The sequence below is a fragment of the Choloepus didactylus genome, chromosome 2 (assembly GCF_015220235.1).
Source record: "Choloepus didactylus isolate mChoDid1 chromosome 2, mChoDid1.pri, whole genome shotgun sequence".
Lineage (NCBI taxonomy): Eukaryota > Metazoa > Chordata > Mammalia > Pilosa > Megalonychidae > Choloepus > Choloepus didactylus.
Genome location: NC_051308.1, coordinates 187,897,328 through 187,918,883, shown reverse-complemented (window position 1 = coordinate 187,918,883; position 21,556 = coordinate 187,897,328). Strand labels below are relative to the sequence as shown.

The window sequence follows — 21,556 nt, the reverse complement described above, 5'->3', positions numbered from 1 at the left end:
CAGAACTTAATAGCAGCAACCATTTAATGAGTTATACCAGATGCTGTACTGAGAGTTACACATCCTCACATGGACCCTATGAGGTAGATGTTATTATTCCTGTTTTAAAGATGAGGAAACAAGAGGGTCAGAGGGATTAAAGCACTTACTTAAGCAAGTGACAGAGTCAGGACTCAAGTGCAGATATTATAAACCAGATATTCAAATATATCTTACAATATATGTATTTCTTCTTCAGTCATTATTTTATTCTAAATATATTTATTTTGCATCCTACACACCAGGCATTGTTCTAGGCAATTCAGATACAGAGATGAACAATATGTTCTAATGGAGGAGATAATCAATAATCAATGAATAATATATACTATATTGTCAGGCAGCAGTAGGAGCTAACAAGAAAAGTAAGGAGAAGGGCACAGAGTGAAACAGCCAGATTATTTTAGATGGGGTTTTTAGGAAAGGCTCTCCAAGCAGAAACCAAATTGAAAAATCACAAAATCTATAGAAGTTAAGGGAAGGAAAAAAGTACTTTGTGATCTAGGAGGGTATCATAATTTTCATAGGAAAGCTGAGATTTCAGTGTATCTCGAATCACAAGGAAACAAACTGTACAAATAAAAGCAAGAAATCATGAATGAATTCAGGATAACTGGCCACCAAGAAACTACAAAAGTCTTAAGAACTCTGTAGGTCTAATTAAATATTACTGAATTAAAAAGGCATTAAACAGAACTCAATAATTTAGCACAGTGCTCAATACATGGTAAGGCCTCTATAAATATCTGTTCGTAACAGTGATGATTCATTTGTTCATTCTTTTTCCTCCAACAACTATTGAGAGCCTTCTATATTCCAAACATTGTTCTAAGAACTAGGAATTTAAAAATGAACAAAACAGATAAAATTCAGCCCTCATGGAGCCAAGACTACTTTTGGGGGGGGTGGGGGAGTGGGTGGAGAACAGACAATAAACAAATAAAAATATAATATTTTTAGTGTTAGTAAGTTTTATGAAGATAAACCTAGGACAGGAGAACAGAAAATAAGGAGGAGGAGATATCTGAGTTGTTTCAGGCAAGGTGGTCAAAGAACACCTCTCTGATTTCTCTTGAGAAAAATTTGGGGGAAAGCACAAACAAGGCAGAATGGAAAGTCAGGGTGAAGACCCTGTGAAAATGATAAGTCAAACTGCAGACTCTGGAATGGCCTTTGCCTAATATGACCTGGAACAAGTTCCTTATCCTCTGTGAGCCTCATTTTTCTCATCTGTAAAATGAAGACAATACCTGCCTTGTAAGGTTTTTGAGAGGACTGGAGATGATGTAAATCCAATACATGGCATTTGGTAGGCATTCAAAAATGGTAGTGATTATCAGTTTAATAAAGATATTCCCCTAAACAGGCAGTCTATTCTATGTGTTTATGGGAAGTATCTTTTAGCCACAAAAAATCTGGCAGCCTCTTTTCATTTTTAAAACTTTTAACTCTTCTATTTTTCATTACCACCTCCAGTTCCTAACCATTCTCTCTTCTATTTCTGAAGAGAACAGATTTAAGTTCCTGTTTAAAATATTTTTTTTTTGCTTTCATATTTTGTCTTGCTAAACCTCCATGTTGAAACGGCAACACCTAATTGGTCTGGGGGATCATTTCATGAACTAAGGCAATGACATTAGGAAACTGTCATGTATTTTTTTGTTGGTTACTGGTTTGAAGTCCTTTGATTTTGGCCTTTCATACTGCTACTTCCCTAAACAAAAGTAGCTACCACGAGAGATCTAATTTGATTTGTCTTAAAGTGTGAATCAGGCTATATAGTACAATAGGGAATCTGATTTAGAGTTAAGACTTGGACTGAAGTTCTTCGTCTGTCACTGGCTGTTTGTATAATTAAAGGCAGGTCCATCAACCTCTTCAAACCTCAGAATCCTTCTCTAGCAAATAGAGATAATACCACCTATTTCATAGGATGGTTGTGAGGAATCAAATGAGAGGATACAGGAAAGTTTTCAGTAAACTGTGAAGCAATTTATAAATGTCAAGAGTTGTTCCTTAAAAGCCTTCTTACTATAATGCCATTCTTACCCTCAAACTGTACTTTTAGTAATCTCACCCATCAGCAAGACAGCCACAAGTCAAGAAGAACAAAAATCTTCTTTTAGAATACAGCTACTTTTAAAAGCCAAATGACTTAATGTTGTGTGGTTAAAATGACAATTACTGATTTAACAAGCCCATTTTTTTTTCCTTTCATAGCCTTTCTAGGTTATTGCAGAAAGCTAATGGAATAAGATGGGAAGACCCCTGATTTAACCGAAAAGAAAAACAAGGAATAAGGCAGAATCCCTACTATAAGGAACTGTGAATTTCATTGTATGTGGCACAATACAGTAGCTCTTGAAATAACAATTACGAATGTTTGATGATGGCTTAATTTAGCCATTAAGAAAAATTCAAATTACTTTCAGAGTACTTAGGCTAGTAAGGTTGGAAGTTTTTTGGGCTATCCTAAGCCCCATTAAAACTTCAAATCAAAGGTACCAATGATTTAGAGGGCAAACTGCATATACCAGGAAACTCCTATATCCTGATAAAGCTGGATGAAGGAATTATTAGCATATTATGCCAACAAGCTCAAAATTTAAAGCATTTAAGGCAACCTTCAGGTGAAAGGTTTCTTTAACCTAGCTACATTTAATGAGACTCTCCTTCTATCATGAAAGTTTGCTTTCTTTGTACTTCAAAGTTATAATAAACTTGGGAAGACATTCTCTCCTTTTTCCATTGCAGAGGAAGTGTTCTCTATCTATATCTTCCTAACATTGTGCTAAGAAATTGTTTCATTTTTTTTTTTTCATTCCCTTTTTTTTCCAGGCCCAAACACTCTAATGAACAGATGGGCTATGATAGCTATCTTGACAATGTTTACCAAAGCTTTCAAAAAAGTTTCATTGTGAGAAATTTAAAGTCTTGCTTATGCAAATGAGATATATTTGAAAGCTCTCTGGATCACTATCAACGTAAAATACTAAATTCTGCATAGACCTAATTAAAATATTCCAGAGTCATGAGTTTGACAATACCATCTAAAATATAATTCTTTCTTACCACTGATCCAAAATGTAATTCCTAATTTTCAAATAGCGTTCTGGTGTTTTAGCTTGGCGCCCCTCAAAGAACTCAGGAATTGCATGTTTTTCTTCTTCTTGAATGATATTTCTATCTATTTCTATTTCGTGTTCTGGTGGCTTAAGTGCTTCTTCCTCATGGTTCTCCTCCTCCATTTGGCAAGAAGAATGAAAAAGCATTTCATTATCACTCAAAGTTTTGTGAACTTCCCAAGGTTTTGGAGAAGGCAATTGCCTGGCATCATTCGTTATTTCATTTCCATCATGCCTGACACAGTTTTTAATCAGTTTATTACATTTCTGATCATTTAATTCAACTGAATTTTTGTCACTGGTACTCTGTTTTTCAGTTCCTAATGTAATTCCTGAGCTAGAGAGTGTTTCTAGCTCACCTTGCTTCATATTCTGAAAATACTCCTTGGAAGATTTAGAAAAGGGATCTTTCTGTCTGTCAGAAGCAATGAATTCTCCTTGATTGGTATCATGAATTTTACTATTAGGAATGTCTAATAAGAGACCACTGTTAGAATTCCTCTGGGGAGCTAGAGAAGTCAACTCATCTACTTCATCTGTGATGTCCACTTCTTCATCATCAGATAACTTTTCAATTTTTACAGCATTCAAGTTGGGATCAGCACGTCCCCTTAAACCTGATGGTGTCCATGCCTTTGTTCCTTCATCCTCATTTTTAATCTGAAGATCAGTGCTGGTCTTCTGATTTGGTGATTCTTTTTCTGGACCATCTAATTTTACCTTATTAAAAAATCAGGATAAAATGATATTAAATTGATAATGTTAATGGAATATTTGACATACTTTTACTTTACTTTTTAAAAAGAGTTTAAAATTACATTTTACAACCACCATCATTTCAAATTTCCATAAATATATTTGAGTCACCCATAGTCTGGTAACCTTTATTAATCAAATAACCATGACCTTGATTGAACTAATTAGTTACTTCTTTTCAATATTAAGTTTAAAATAGGGTTTGGGCTTAGACCATCCATAAGAATGAGCCAATAACTGTCATATTAAGGTATTCTATAACATAAAAAAAATTCATAAAGGCTAATTTCTTTATATACAGAATTTTCGAAAAAAGTTTTACAGGATCACATATCTGTGGTTACCTGTGGTTAATGCACAGCGGAAAACAAAAGGGTAGTAGGAGGGAAAGGAGATTTGGACATACAGCTTCAAGTATCTTTCATGCTATATATATTATATCTCCTGTTTTTATCTTAAAAATTCACATGAAAGTTTGCACTGTATTTCATAATATATTAATATGTTTTAATATTAAAAGGCATCCCTCTACCCCAAGTCTTTAAGTAAAACTGAAATTCCACAATGTATCTCAAATAGCCTATAATTATACATGTCCCAGTTTGAGACACATGAATAAAAATAACCAAGCTAAGCTTTATTCTGTTCCATAATAACTCAGTCTTGGTGAGCTGCCGTGAAAATGTTTTTATTTAGTTAAAAGACAGCAGATGATTGATGTATGGTGAATCCATTCTATTATTTAACACCTATGCCCAAGTGACACTATGTCAGACATTTTACGTACAAGGTAGAGCTCATTATACCAAATTTCACTTAAGACACTTCCAAATTCTATATAATTATGTTCACAGAACTCAAGCAAAACATATTAATAAATCCAAAATATCAAAACTATATATGGCTGAATACAGCAGAGATTGCTTGAAAGATTAAGGAACCAGACCATAACTACACTTTTCCAAACACTGCGATTCATTCAAGTTTTCAGATAATTCTTCACAACTGTAAAAGTTTTGTTGCTATTAAACAGACTTCAGAACTATATTAGCATTTATAGTCCTTAAGTTCTAATAATTCTTTAAAGTTTCTGTAATGCAAATATTTAAAAAGAAATGATATTATATACTGGAAACAGTAAGACAAGATGTTTAAGGTTTTCTCTTTGCAAAACGGTGATGGTTAGGTTCATATGTCAACTTGGTCAGGTGATGGTGCCTAGTTGTCTCGTCAAGCAAGCACCGGCCAAAGCATTACTGCAAGGACATTTCGACATTTCCTGGCTGGGTTTATTGAATCAGTCAACTGATTGCATCTGTGGCTGGTTACATCTATGATCAACTAAGGTAGTGTCTTCCACAGTGAGAAATCCCATCAATTGGATTTAATCCAATCAGTTGAAGATATATATATATATGTATTTTTTTTTAAGGGAGAAGAGAGAATTTTCATTTTTTCTTCAGCCAGCCAGCCTCTCCCAGGGAGTTCACTGAAGACCTTCATCGGAGTTGCCAGCTCATAGCCTGCTCTACGTGCATCCCCACAGTTGTGTGAGACACTTTTGTAAAATCTCGTATTTACAGATATCTCTTGTTGGTTCTGTTTCCCTAGAGAACCCTGACTAATACAAATACTATTTGCTTTATAGGATGTTTTTGAGCTATCAATATTTTGTCTAATTTTACTGTCTGAAATTTAGTGGAATAACACGAGTACCTCTTTAATAGCAAAACAATGAAGAGATACTTGGGAGTTTTTAAAGATAAACATGTATAATACTTTATGTGCTATAAGATATTTTCATTATAGAAACTTAATAAGACTTTATGTTTGAATTAAAAAGAACGATTTCTGCTTATTAATTTTGTTTATTCTAAATATTATCACTATTAACTAGGATATTTATATTCTGCTTACCTTATTTTTAAAGTATTGTCTAGCATAACTCTTCACTTGTAAAACAGTACGACTTCCAATTAGCTTTGCAATTTTGGTCCACCTTCGGCCATATTTAGCCTATGTTATCAAAATGGAAAAAAAGTGCTTTTGATTAACTTACTTGTTAGCATTCCATGTAACTGCCACATTAAAAAAAAAACAACAATGAAAAGAATGACTCATTATAAATACACAATGAAGCCTCCTATACAGACTCAGCTTTTAAAATCAAAGCCCACATTCTTCTTTTGGAATATGGACTTCTGAAAACTGACTTAAAATGATTAAGAAACTCATTTTTAAAATAGCTATCTAAATGAAGATCCATCACGTCTATTACCTAACAGTACACATTCATATTACACGGTATGAGTTTCCAAGTCTAAGATAACTTTTTAAAAGAAATGTTTGAAAGGGAAGCAGGTTACACTTTCCATTTACAGGATCAACAGTGTATGTCCTTAAATTAACTTCAAAATAACATTTTGCTTTCCCCAAATTCCATCTTTTGCAACAACCACTACATTTCTCATAGCAGATACCTTTATTCTATACCAATATGAAATGTACTGACCCAGAAGACTGAATCACCAATGAAGCACACCTGCAGTCAACACCTCCCTACATTCCTCTACTATGAAAAGCCTTGCACTTGCTGAACACTGAAGCTGTGGTAGGAAAAAGCTTAGAACTTGAGAAAGTGTCTGTGTGTTCTGAAGTACAAAAAGGAACTCATACAATTTTAGGACTAAAAGGAATTTTTAAGTATCACATTTAACTATCATCTGATTCATAAATCCTCTTTATGACATCCCATCACAAGATATTCTCTACTTTTCAAATTAGCTCAACAATTCTACTCATTCCAAATTCTCTAAAAACTCTGGGGAAAAAAAAACAAAAGGCAGCTACAGCTCAGGGAAGCTGATTCAGGCCTGATCTATAGGCCAGGCAGTCAGGCCTAATGGTATCAAATTATCCTCAGAGATTTGACCCAATAAACCTTAATTTATACACTTTACCACATTCTGTTCATTAGATATTGTGGCAAATGGAAAATACCTTAAAAATGAAAGTACTTCTGAAAAAATTAATAATAAATATAAATGAATTATTTAAGATTGCTTTTAACTAACACCTAGCTGGAATCAACTTCCTGGAGAATTAGTTTTGTTGTAGGATGAAACAAATAGAAAACTTGGTAACCTGAGAAACTTCTGGAAACAGAAGAGATCTGCATAAAATGTGACCAACTGGGAAGGGAATATTTTAAAAAGGAGCAAAGAAAACGTACACCAATTTCAAAATAGTGCAAAGGGACCACCGAATGCCCCAAAAAGGGAAGGAAAAAACCTTCCTTCACCTTTCAGTACCACATAATCCCCTTCTCCCAAGCCTGAGACAATACAGTCAATATGTAAGCTACATCAATGCTAAAAAGGCTGGGGATACAACCAAGAGTTCCATGTTTCTTGGTGGAAAAATACTCCAAATTTAAAATCTCTCTCTATATATAGAGAGATATCCAGATATCTCTGTATAAACAAATACACACTAGCTTATATACAGACAAAATATGTATGGAAAGACACACAAAGATCAGAGGACATTGTTACCTCAGACAAAAGGAAATGAAGGCTGAGACAAAAGAGGGAGATATAACATCCTATAATTTTAGGCACTTTATTCATACAAAAATGCGGTCCCTATCACCAACAATAGCAACCTAAAAGTGAACCTTAAGTTCACAACCCGTTGTCTGTATCAGAAATAAATGTAGCCTTTGACAAGAGGCAAAACCCCAAAGTTGTCAGCAACGTTAAATAAATAACTGGTCACAGTATATATACCAATATAAAAAATATCTGAAATATCGCTTGGGGAAGGGTGAGATTGTGGCATAGAGAGGAGTGGAATTTAGTCAGTCCCCTGGAAAAACTAATAAACAATGAGGAACAACTAGTAAATAATCTAGAATAACAGCTGGGGGACAACTGTGACTGTCCACACATTGTATACCAACCTGGATTGGGAGGAATGCTTGAGATCGCAGCACAGAATCTACAAGTAAAAACTGCAGACCTGAGCTAGGAGCCCCCCACCCCTGCAAAACCTCACTGTGGTAGAGATGTACTCACTAAGCAAGCAAACATAGCTCAGCTGAGCTCCAACTGGGGTTTTAATTAACAAATGTAGACTGCTGAATACAAGCTACAAACCCCCAACAAACAGACAGAGGCTTTTAGTGATGACTGACCTTAAAGAACCAGAAGACTCATCTGTACTGGGAGGGTGAGCCCAGAAGACCAGGTGTTACCTCGGGCCAACGAATGAAACTGGGGGGCCATGTACTGGCTCCAAAAGGGGGCTTTCTGTCCCTTTTTCACTCTCTCAACCTCAGGGGCTCAGAAGACAGAGCCACAGCCATTTTCAGTTTGCAGCCCTCTGACCCAGACAGATGGAGATAACAGAGTCAGAGAGACTATTCAAATGCAGATGATAAATCCCTAGGAGATGTATCTTCCCTAAGAATAAGGAGGTGGGGTCCAGCTTTCCCTTCAGAACCAGACCCCAGAGCCTGGGAAAAACAGCCACACCTCCTTACACCAGTCAGGAGTGACAGGCTGACAGGCGCCACCTGCTGGGAAGGTTAGGAAAAGCACAGCAACAGGAAACCTCACAGGAAAGTCTGTCATTCCTCTAAGATACACCCTGAATATAACCCCATTCTGAGACCTGAACCTTTTGTGCTCTGGGAAAATCTGACTGGGGTAATCAAGGAAACCACATGCCTAGACAACAGAAAACTACAATCTATACAAGGAAAAACGAAGATAAGGCCCACTCAAAGGAACAAACTTATACCTTGATCAAGATACAGTTGAGAAATTGCTTCACTTTAATGAAACAATCTATTAAAGATTTTCAAAGAGATATGCCAAAACAAATAAAAAACCAAATCAACGAGTTCAGGGAACATATAACAAAAGAGACGAAGGCTATAAAGAAAACACTGGGCAAACATAAGGTAGAAATCTAAAGTTTGAAAAAACTGGCAGAATCTATGGAAATGAAAGGCACAACACAAGAGATGACAAACAATAGAGACATACAACAGCAGATCTCAAACGGCAGAAGGAAACACTCAGGAACTGGAGAACAAGACACCTGAAATCCTACACACAGAAGAACAGATAGGGAAAAGAATGGAAAAATATGAGCAACGCCTCAGGGAATTGAATGACAAATGAAATGCATGAATATGTGTCTTGGGTGTTCCAGAATGAGAAGAGAAGGGAAAGGGGGCAGAAGCAATAATAGAGGAAATAATCAATGAAAAGTTCCCATCTCTTAAGAAAGACATAAAATTACAGATCCAAGAAGCGCAGCATACCCCAAACAACAGCTCTGAATAGACCTATGCCAAGACACTTAATAATCATGTTATCAAACATCAAAGACAAAGAGAGAATCCTGAAAGCATCAAGAGAAAAGTGATCCATCACATACAAAGGAAACTTGATAAGACTATGAGCAGATTTCTCAGTAGAAAGCATGGAGGCACGAAGGAAGTGGTGTGATATATTTAAGATACTGAAAGAGAAAAACCGTCAACCAAGAATCCTATATCCAGCAAAACTGTCCTTCAAATACAAGGGAGAGTTTAAAATATTCTCTGACAAACAGACAATGAGGGAGTTTGTGAACAAGATACCTGCTGTACAGGAAATACTAAAGGGAGCACTACAGACAGATAGGAAAAGACAGGAGTGAGAGGTCTGGAACACAATTTTGGGTGACGGCAGCAAGCAATGTAACTATACTGAACAAAGATGACTGTGAATATGGTTGAAAGAGGAAGGTTAGGAGCATGTGGAACACCAGAAGGAAAGAGGAAAGAATAAAGACTGGGACTGTATAACTCAGTGAAACCTAGAGTGCTCAACAATTGTGATAAAATGTACAAATATGTTTTTATATGAGGGAGAACAAATGAATGTCAACCTTGCAAGGTGTTAAAAATAGGGTGGTACTGGGGAAAAAATAGAATCAATGGAAACTAGAGACTACAGTTAAAGAAACTTTGTATTACGCTTCCTTTAATGTAACAAAGGCAATATACCAAAGCTAAATGCCTGTAAGAGGGGAACATAAGGCAGGGGTATAGGACTCTTGGCATTGGTGATGCTGTCTGACTCTTTTATTCTACTTTAGTTTAATTCTATCTTTCCTTTTGTTGCTTTTTAGCTGTCATGTTTTGTTTTGCTTTGCTTTGTTTTTTCTTTTTCTTTTGTTTCTTTACCTTCTTTGACTCTTCCTCCTTCTCTGTGGAAAAAAATGGAGATGTCCTTATATAGATAGTGATGATGGTGGTGAATACATAAGTATGTAACTATACAGGGAACCACTGATTGTTTACTTAGGATGGAAAGTATGGTGGGTGAACAAAACCATCTTGAAAAGAAAAATGGATTGATGAAGAAACCTTGAGGGCACTACATTGAGTGAAATAAGTCAGACACATAAGGACAAATATTGCACTGTCTCACTGATGAACTAATTAAAATATGTAAACACATAGACATGAAATATAAGTTAACAGAATATAGAACAAGGTGAAAGAATGGGGAGCGGCTGCTTATTATGAGAAGAATGTTCAACTAGGTTGAACCTAAGTGTTTGGAAGTGGACAGAGGTGATGGTAGCACGTTATTGTGAGAATAACTAATAGTACTGAATGGTGAGTGAATGTGGTGGAAAAGGGAAGCTGAGAGTCACATATGTCAACAGAAGTAAAGTTGGAGGTTAAAAGATGGGAATGTATAAAACAATGAAAATTGTGGTGGGTAATGTCCGTGATTACCTGTGCAAATATTTGAAATCTCTTTCATGAACTAGAACAAATGTATGACACTTTAACTAGAAGCTAATAATAGAGAGGTATACAGGGAAAAAATATACCTATTGCAAACTATGTACTACAGTTAACAGTATTTTAACATTCTTTCATCAACAGTAACAAATGTACTATACCAATACGAGATAATAATGGATGGGGGTTGGTTAGGGGTAGGGGAGGAACAGAGTTTTCTTTTTTGTCTTTATTTCTCTTTTGGAGTAACGAAAACATTCTAAAAATTGGAAAAAAAAATAATTGTGGTGATAGATGCATAGCTCTACGATGGTATGTGGGCAACTGACTGTGTACTTTGTTTCTTTGGATAACCATATGGTATGTGAAAAATCTCAATAAAATTTTTTAAAAATCTGAAATATCAATATTAGACACATGAACAATATAGGGGAAAAAACTTCAGGAAGAGATAAAACCCTTAAGACAGTTTATATATTTATATAAAATCAGATATACAGATGTCATGGTGATGACTAACTATAAAAACACAACCATTTTATTTTCTACCATCTGTAGAAATGTTAACAAAGATTATTTCAATTAACCTTCTTGAATCTTTACATAAACATTATATAAATATTCTATATATGTAATACAAAAATATACATAATTTCAAAATTAATTAGGACAATACTGGTTAACATGTATATTAAAGGAAAAGAGATAACCTACTCAATAGTAAAATCATTTCCTGAATATTTTTTAAAGGTTTCTTCATTAAGGACTATTTTTCATTATTAGAAACTAACGCATACGTTAGTACATTTAAACAGATCTCAACGAAACATTCATGCAAATGAAATGTTTCTGGTCTTCAATTACATCCAGTAAGATGTTTAGACTTGTGTGCGCAATGCCAAACGTGAATAAAGAAGAACTCAGCTGATCACCCAGACAGCTCCAAATAAATAAGTTTTTGTTCTGTTTTGAAAGAAAATATCATACACCTATGCAATTTTACTTTTTAATTCAGGTAGCTCGTATCACATAGACAGATGAAGCTTAATTTCTTAGGTTTTTTTAATACAAAAAAATTGTGTGAAAACTACTTAAAGTATCAATCCAAATCTACCTTAGTATTTTAGTAACTTAGATGTTAAGAAAATTCTCCATACTACTCTTTAAACAATATTTACAGAAAACTTAAAGATGCTATCACTGAAACTAAAAAGAAATTCCAGCCTCTACAAATGAATTTAATCTTAAAAGTCTATCAATATTTGCTTCTAAAATAATTTTACTGTAAATTAAAAATTGCTCTATTTACCAGCCCTTGTTCAAACAGCTCTTTTTCTTCTATCGTCCACTTTACTGAGTAACTGGCTGGTTTTGTAGGAGAGTGTACCCTGAGGAGAAAAAAAGGAATTGCAAAAAAATTTCTGAAATGGAACATTCCACATTTATGCAGCTAATGGTTATAGAAAGTGATGGGCTATATTTGAGTCTAAGAATTTAAAAAATATATAAAGGCTGTGGCCTCTACCTCAGGAGAGAGATTTACCCTGTCACACACTTCTCTACTTCAGGATGATAGGAGTTTCTTAATACTTAAATCTGAGTGAGCGTAAGACTAAAAAACATCAAAGGGAGTCAGTGTGAAAACAAACATAGGCTTCTTCAGACTGGATACAAAGCAGCAGAAGTTAATACATTTCTAAATCCTGAAAGGCATGTATGAGTTTAAGTTGGTTCCAGAAATACTACTATCTCTTTAATTCTTCCAATGTAAATCCATGTAAATATTGAGTCACAAAAGAAATAAAAATGGCATTACACTTATTTCTTTTAAAATTCAGTATTTTAAAAAATCAAAAATGAAATAGTGATGGTAATTAACTTAAAAAAGCCATTAATTTTTCAATTAACTTCATTGTTTTGTTGTTTATTCAGCAAAATACAAAGCCAAAGGTTGCTCAGTGCTCAAGCGCCTGGCAATTATAAATCTGTATAATGAATTCAGTAAATCCACCCTTTCTCTTTTAAGGGACCATGAACTTGCATGTCTATAAACACCAAATAACGTCAAATTTTCTATTCTAGGGAAAGGATTTTATAAAAATGGCTCACTTAATTTCTCTAGATAATTTTTGAAAGCCATAAATTCAAATTAAATTTGTTTAAAATAATTGAAAATTAACTGACAGAGCAACAGAAATCAAGTCAATTCATAACACATTATTTAGCAGCTTCTTGAATTTCTCCATAAACCCCTAGGAAATCATCTTTTCCATAATCTGATGGAATCACCTGCTTAGGAACATAAAAGAAGTCCTAGAAAATAAAATTATACTGACGGCATTCCAAAATCTATACAAGAAAGTTTGATTTTATAGTAACTTTGTATTTTTGTATAACCCAAGGTCAAGAGGACTTTTCCACAGGACAACTAGAATTTCTTTCTTAAAATTTCCTCTTAATTTCTAACAAATCTAAAGATTTAGAAAATATAAAATGTTAAGTACATACATGATTTTTCCTGTTTTCTGCAGACTGCACCACATGTAAAAAGAAAACAAGGAAGCTTGTGAAGAAGTTTTAAAAATGCAATTCAGACCTTTAAAAGTATTATAAATTGATTTTACCTTTTCATGTATTTTTTATCATCTTCCTTTTGATCCAGCCAGAATTTTTCTGGAAGTGATTTTTTGGATAAATAATATCTGTATAAATATTAAGGAAACTTTAAAAATAATAATAAAGTCATATATAATTTTTATGTGATACATAAAGTAGGCACTCACATACTGATGAATTATAGCTGAACCAATTTTTCTCAAATCGCATACCAGGTCTGCAAAAATTATGACAAAAATGTTTAGACCTCACAGAGTTAGTATACGGACTAAATGAGATAGTACGTGTGAAATCACACAACACAGTGCCTATATAAAATGCATGCTAAATAAATGCTAGTCTCTTTAATCTTCCCTATTAGAAATGGCTAAGAGAAGAATTATCCCCAATGTTTTATTTAAATATTTTTTCTAAATAAAATGCATGAAGCGTGTAACAGACGAATTCAATTAGATTCCTAAGGTAAAAGGGAGTATTTGTTTTGATATTTCTAAGGTAACAGAGAAGAGCTCAGAGCTACTTTCTACTTAATAAAAAAAGGACAAACACATAGGTCAAATTTACTAGGCATCCAGGGAGTTTTTCTCTCAAACTTCTTAAAACTAGCCTACTGTTGGACTGTTAGATTAATCTGAGATTTTCTTCATTCAACAAATATTTACTGACTACACAACATATGTGTCAAACACCAGGTTAGGTACTAAGTGCTAAGAACAAAGATATAAGAAAACACTGTCCCTCTAGGAGAACACATAGCTCTTTCTCATTACTTGTTTCCAAATCCAGAAGTGAATAGCGACTACCTTAGTGTTCATTAATCTAGAATCACACTGTTCAATACAGTAGCCATTGGCCACATATGACTACCAAGCACTTGTAATGTGGTTAGTACTAACTGAGATTATACCGTAAGTATACAACACACACTGGATTTTGAGAACTTAGTACTAAACTAGGAATGTAAAATAGCTCATTAATAATGTTTTTATAACCATTACATGTTGAAATGATAGTATTTTAAATATTCAAGTTAAACAAAATATATTGTTAAAATTAGTATCTTCGGTTTTTCAACTTTAAATGTGGCTACATTCTCTAGTAGCCACATTTAAAACTGAAAAGAAACCGATATTAATTTTAAATATGTCACATCATATTTCTAACAGAAAGTAATAATCTAGACAATAACTGCAATGTTTGGGCAGAGTTAAAGAATATGAAAGCATAAAAGATATTAGTTAACCTACGATAATTAAAGGTACACAGACACTCCAAAATAGAAATAAAAGAGAAATTCTGGTTTAAAAGGGGGGGGTGGGTAGAAGTCCATGAAATGTAGATGAAAGAATTAAAAATAAGTCACTATTTATTAGACTACTATTAGTAATCTCTATAAATCAGAAATTAGAAATCATATTAGTCAACCAAAGAAGTTAAGTTGTCAACATCAGACACAGTTGAAAGAAACCAGTCAAAACAAGGATCCATAATTTCCATCGGGGAAAAATCCTCATCCTGTATTATGTTTTGTGCTTTTTACTTATATTCCTCCCACATAACATTTATAAATTGGTAGAATAAGAATTTTTACATATTCTAATTCTCTGTCCTTGGACAAATTAACATCTCTGGATTTCGGCCCATATAACCTTGAAAATGGAGGCTGGGGCTAACTGCTTTTGAACTGGTTCTAAAGGTTCTAACTAATTTAAACATTCTATAAATGTTACTCAATATTTATGCAGTAAAAAGAGTTGGCTGCTAATAGTAACTCAATTACAATAGAGTCAGAACTTAGTAAAACAGGACCTGAAGAAAAAATGATGCTTCTTGCTAAAAGTAGATAACATGATATTATATAACAGCAATCTAAAGCCAAATAAAATTCAACTGACTACTCCATATAATAATTAACAGTGGCCCCCTTTATAATTTTTGCATTTATAGGTTTTTAATCCTATAACTTTTACTTTCCTCACAGTCATTAAAGGATACTCTTCTTCCAACAACATTTTCTCAATGACAGCTCTGTTTTCCTCACTGATGCTGCTATCCAGAGTCCAAGGCTATTAAAAAGAGAAGAAATGTGCTTTTATTTTGTTTTTAAAAATTATCTTCTATGTTTAACCAAATAAAAATACATGATGATACGGATTATAAACTGTAACAGCTACTTTTTAGTGAGCATGCAGACATACTTTTTTTAATTCCCACAAAAACACTATGACATAGACATTATTATTTCATTGATACACCCACAGCACTACTAGCATTTTAAGTGGAAGAACAGAGACTTAACATGCAATTCCATTTGATTCCAAGGGTCATACTCCTATTCTTGATAAAGTAATAATGGCTAGCAGGTAAGAGGAACTACTGATGGTCAGCTGTTTTGCCAGACAATCAAAAATTACAACTCTATTTTTTTCCTTAGAGCAGGACTATGTCTGCCTTGATCATAACTATATATCCCAATCTGGTCTAGTGTCTGGCACCCAGTGAGTACTCAATAAATAACTACTAAATGAAGAAATGAACCCTCCAATGATCTCCAATTTTTGGGTGAAAACTGAGGTTCACAAATTAGAGCAAGAATTTGTATCTAAATAGCTGCTCCAAAGTTTTGTTATAGGCCATTTTTCAAGGTCAAAAGAAATAAGAAGTTTCTCCATTTTCAAGGTAATTCAATATATTATTTTTGTGATAATAGAGAACAAGCACCAAATCCAAAAAAAGAGGCATTCTGGGACATAAGTAATAGTTTAGTGTAACTGCTATTTTCATAAAATACTTACAATAAGGCCATTATCAGTTCTCCAGGAATCAAGATAGTGATCTTGTTGGAAAGCAGATGACAATGTATTTTCATCACTTCTGTAATAAATAAGTAAATGGTATAAAAGTGATTATTATATGAGATAATGGATGTAACTTACACAGCACAATAACTGGCAGGTTATAGGCATTAATCCCTTAACAACAGATTGGACATTGCAGAAATGCCTGCTCTACCTCTTTAGCCTATGAAATACATGATTTCTGTAAGCCACCTCTCTCAATTGCTAAACAAAGACTAACCGTTCACTTCTTTTGTTTGCCAAGAATATACATCTTGATGCAGCAACCACAATAGGCTCTGTGGCCATGAACACTTCAGGTTTTTTCTGGTGAGTATACATGTGTATATAGGAATTCTACTTTGCAATTAACACTTTTAGATACATCTGAAGTGTAAAACCACCATCAACACCACTCTTGCAATGAAAAACAAAACCAAACCAAAAAACAACAGATGTATAGTAGAAGAACCAAGATAGAAAGTACTAAGGCCAGTAGAGTGAAGAAATAAGGAAAAAAAAAAAAAAAAAAAACCACATGCTTTAATAACTCTTATAAGGAAAAAAAAAATGAAAATTTAACTTTGGTTATTTGAGGGTTTTTCTATGTTTGAGGGATTAAACTTTGTTAACTCTCTCACTCCTTTCACTGAATTATTAAGAATTCTCCAAAGACATATTTGTTCACTTCAAGGGCAAAAAGCATGAAAGTTAAGTTCTGGGTATCCAATCTACAGATAATATTTGCTTTTATAAAGTTTCCTAGCAACTTTTTTCAGACGTAGTCTGGAGGTAAAAATTTTGTACCATTAAGACTGGAAATACTTATCAACAGGTTTATACATCTGAATCTTCAATCAGCCCTAGAGTGGTTATAATAAATTATAAGACTAGTGGACCATGCTCTATAAAGAACTAAAAGCAATAATTTCTCTCAAGTACTGATGGCAAATAGGTTTAAACACAAATGTCAACTCTAATCTGATAGAGGCTACCAGGAATGCTAAATAGAGAAAGACTCTGAGACTTACATCCACACAAGGAAATCTTTGCCCAATTATCTACTCCTGACAAGGGTGCAGAGGATGAGACCAATTTTACTTCAAGTTTACTGCAGAAATTATTTCACAGAGTATTCCTCAATAAGAAAGATTAGCAGTATCTACATTTTTGATATATACATCGGGACATCTTCCCTGAATCTCCACAGATACCACAAATCAACATGTTCAACCTGTTCATGTTCAAACCTGAACTTACCTTTCCTTTCAATCTGCTACTCTTCCACTGTTACCTCAGTCAATGGCACCTACATCTCCTGAGTTGCCCAAGTCAGAAAACTAAGCCTATCCTTTTCTCCTTATAATTTACATTCAATTTCTTACCAATTCTGTTGCTTCTCCCTTTTTCAAATCCAGCCTTTTACTAAATCTACACTAACCTCTCAGGTCCCTTAGTTCTACACTTTATCATTTTTCTAGGTAAGGAAGAGATAAAGCCGACAAGCCACCACCTTCCCTTCTTCATCCTTCTCCACCTAACACATCTGCCATATACACATGTCATATATGCCCTGTATGTCATATATGTGTGTGTGTATACATATGTTTATTTATTGTCTGTCTTGTCCAATAATAATGCTAGTTCTATGAAGCAGGGACTTGGTTTCAGTTTTTGATAGCTGCTATATACTTTGGCATAGAGAAGCTGTTCAATCAATAGTTGTTAAATGAGTGAATGAACATGATAAGTGGGGCATGGATCACACAGATCTTTAGGATTTACGGAATAAGGGTTTTGTCATAAAACTCAATGGGAGACTGAAGTGAATAAAGTGATCAGATTTGGATGTAAGACAGTTTTAACTTCAGGAAAGAATAAAAGGGGCCAAGGAGACAAGGAACAGTTAAAAAGAAGTGATTATAAAAATACTGGAGAGAGGTGATAGTAACCTAACCTAAGGAACAAACTGAAAAGAAGAAGTGAATATATTTGAGAGGATACTTACATAGAATCAGCAGAACCTTAATAACTGATAGTGTGGCATGAGTGGAAAGAGAAGGTAAGGAAAAGGGATAAAGTCTAGACCTATGCCTTCAGTGACTGTGTGGATGCTGGTGCTATTTATTTAACTAGGGAACATGGAAAAACAAATTTGGTGAGGGAAAAATGATAACCTGAGATTGACGTGTATGCTGGATATCCAAATATAGATCGATTCAGGGAGTTGGATAAATTGACCTGAAGCTCAAGAGAGAGGTTTGGGTTGGTGACAAGTTTGGAAAACATCAGCACATATTTGATGAATGCATAAAGTTGTCATTTTTGTAGGCAAAAATGGTAGAACATTGGGAAAATTTCATATGGTTCAACCTACTAGAAATTGAAGCCTTGAGAGATAGTATCACCAGAGACTGTATGGACAGTACATAGAAGTACTAAGATAAAACCCTCTGGGAACACTATGACAAGCAGAAGAAAAAGAAAATAAGAAGGAATGGTAGGAAAGAAGGAAACCAAAAAGTTTTAATGCCATCTTCTAACTACAGTACCCATCATTTACCAAGTTCTAAAAAAGGGTATTTTACATTATTGCTCAAATGTTCCAGGAATGTTATCATCAGTTGTAACTACACACTTCAGGGGACACCAGCCACACTAAATTCCAAATGATTGAAGCCCCAAAGCTATGAGGCTCCATGCACCAGAATGTAATGGTAATGATTTTCCCTGGCATCCTGCAAGGCAATGGCTCTGAACATAGGAACCAATAACCCTTTGTAATCCTGTTTATAGAAGAATGAGATAACCACAAGTGCCACCAGCAGAATTAAGACCCAAACAGAGTAAGAAGAAAGAGAGAAGAAGGGGAAATTACATATGATCAGAAAAATAAAGAAGAACCTATGGTGGAAGAATGGTATAGAGTTAATGCCCTCAGATGACCTTTATTTAGTGTTTCCAAGGCCAGTGTTTCTCTCTGGACTGCATAAGTATCCTTGACCATCCATCTCATGGATTTGTGAAAAGTAAATTAAATCAAGCATGCAAAAGCATTTGGTCAAGTTTTAAACATAAAAGAACTTTTGTTATATTTTAAACATAACAGAACAATTATTGTTATTAAAGACTCCCTACTCATTTGCATAGCTTTGGCCTTCTTAAAGATTTCAGGGAAAATAACTGTATGAGTTTAATTACCCCTCACATTTTTACAGTGCTTTAGAGTTCAGAAACACTTTCATATCCACAATCTTAGCCCCTCATAGGCCAGGCTGTACTCTTCTCTCCAGTTAACAGTAGCCCTGATACTATGTTGAACCACATGAAAATGGGTCAAAAATGGTTGAATATTGGCAATTTCATATAGTTCAACCTAACAGATTAATGAAGATTTTCACAGTTCAAACAACATAGCTGGCTGAGTTTAGAACTCAGGTCTTCTGATTCCTGGCCAGTCTTGACGTCTTCCATCACTAAAATGAGACTCTGAAAGAACATTTTTAAAATGGTATGTATTGATTTCGTTAAGTGGAAAATACAAAGCGTCAATGGACCAGATCTTCCAAGCTGAAGGTTGCTATTTAAAACTACACTGGCCTGTTCTGCAGGAAGTAATATTAAATAAACTGTGATCCCTCCCCGCGTCCACCATTATCATACTGAAGGTAACCTGATGGTGAAACACATTTACAGAGCCCCTACCATAGGCCAAAGCACATCCGATAATAATTTCATTCGCTCCTCAACAACCTTATAAGGTACATAATATGATTTTCAGTTTACACATGAAAGGTCTGAAGCTCAGACAAGCTAAGTGTCTTGCCCAAGGTCACACAGCTAGTTACTGGTAGGGCCAGTATATACAGAAGGTAAACTCAGAGCTGTCCAACCCTATAGCCCTGACCCTTTAAGTAAAGCTGCTCTAAGTCAGGAAGTTTTATCCCCATGTGGAAGAGGAAACCTGTGGCCAGAACAGAGGAAACGACTCGTCCAAGGTTACACGTCTTGCGACTGATAGCATAAGGGTCCCTGCGCTCAGGTCCCGTTCTGGACCCGCCGCGAAAAGCCTCGGTTCTTTTCGCAGGCAGGCGGCGGAGGATACTGGGGAAGATTCTAAGACGGAGGGGATGAAAGAAGGTACCTAATTGTTGGAGTAAGTGCCATATTCCAGGCAAAGTCGGCGCCCTCGCAAGCACACTGGTAAAAGGTGAAAGAGTATTCTCGACAGCCGCCCGCTGGACTCAGGAAACACCGGCTGGCGGGACGGGCGGTGCCGCCGGGGCCACAAGCCCGGCGGCCAGGAGACCCTGGCCTAGAGGATGGTCTTCCGATCCCCGCCCCTTGCCAGATCCGTGGCCTTCCCTAGTGTCTTATCCTTGCATCCACACCCCCTTCTCCCCTACCACTAAGACGGGTCTCTTCGCCTCACCCGGGCTGGACCGCCGCCGCCACTACGTCTCCTTCAATATCCACATCCACCTCCTCAGCCGCCATGATGGGACCTGGCCCGGTCCTGTCCTCCCGAGATATCCCGCGAGAGGTGGAGGACCCGGGGGCGGGACCGGATGCGTCAAGGGGAGGAGTTGGAGTCTCGTCAAGCTCCTCCTGGGCCGAGGAGGCGGGACTTCCAGAAGAAACGTTCTCGCGGCTCGTGGGGTTTAGTTATTTTAACTTTCGTATAAGTGTGAAGATCATTGGGAAGTGGCAGACCTGGGCTTTTAAGAGCTGATGTTCTTGGATAAGTTCTTCGGTGTTTCCTTTCTATCATTTGTAAAGTAGGAATAACAGCAAATACCCGAATGGCCTGGTGAAAATGTGGAGCCAGACCATGCTTGGTGAACTAATGAAGGTGGCAATCACGAAGGAGTCTTCCCTGCTGGTTATTTACCTTTGCTCTTTCTCTTCCTCTCTCTCTCTTTTTCTCCTTTTAAAAAGAGATGTAAGTGCTGAACAAACTCTTTTAAAATTCAACAAACATTTAAAAAATATAACTTAATGATTGCATTGTTTATTTTGTAGAGATCTTTACAATTAAAAAATCACTCTTATGGCCATTAATCCTTACGATAATCCAGTGAGGTAGACCGGGCTAGTATCATCAGGCACACTTTACAGAAGAAGAAACTGAGGCTGTGTTTTAAGTTTCCCAGCTGCTAGAACAACCACCATACAATGAGTTGACTTAACGTGAATTTATTGGTTCACAGCTTTGGAGCCAGGAGAAGTCCAAAATCTAGATGACAGCAAGGCAATGCTTTCTCTCTGAAGACTGTGGTGTTTGGGGGCTGGCTGCTGGTGAACCTTGGTGTTTCTTGGCTCTTCCATCACATGGCAATGTCCTCTTCTTCCTCTTTTGGCTTCCAGCTTTT

The 21,556-nt window shown here is 35.5% G+C and overlaps 1 protein-coding gene across 3 annotated transcripts in view; it reads right to left on the bottom strand.

The window, feature by feature from the left end:
* The window catches only part of MYSM1 (Myb like, SWIRM and MPN domains 1), a 64,229-nt gene extending 43,532 nt beyond the window's left edge, over positions 1 to 20,697 (bottom strand). For 2 of the 3 annotated variants that reach the window (XM_037827094.1, XM_037827095.1), the window contains exons 1-8: positions 20,617 to 20,697; positions 16,143 to 16,221; positions 15,343 to 15,413; positions 13,356 to 13,433; positions 13,240 to 13,263; positions 12,041 to 12,119; positions 5,838 to 5,936; positions 3,112 to 3,884 (exon numbers count right to left, since the gene is read on the bottom strand). In XM_037827094.1, the coding sequence (XP_037683022.1) occupies positions 3,112 to 3,884; positions 5,838 to 5,936; positions 12,041 to 12,119; positions 13,240 to 13,263; positions 13,356 to 13,433; positions 15,343 to 15,413; positions 16,143 to 16,221; positions 20,617 to 20,681 (1,268 nt within the window). In that variant the 5' untranslated portion in view covers positions 20,682 to 20,697. Of the gene's footprint in view, positions 1 to 3,111; positions 3,885 to 5,837; positions 5,937 to 12,040; positions 12,120 to 13,239; positions 13,264 to 13,355; positions 13,434 to 13,514; positions 13,530 to 15,342; positions 15,414 to 16,142; positions 16,222 to 20,616 lie in introns of those variants that run through there. The other variant, XM_037827096.1, reaches the window with a different exon arrangement.
* Between the last annotated feature and the right edge of the window lie 859 nt (positions 20,698 to 21,556).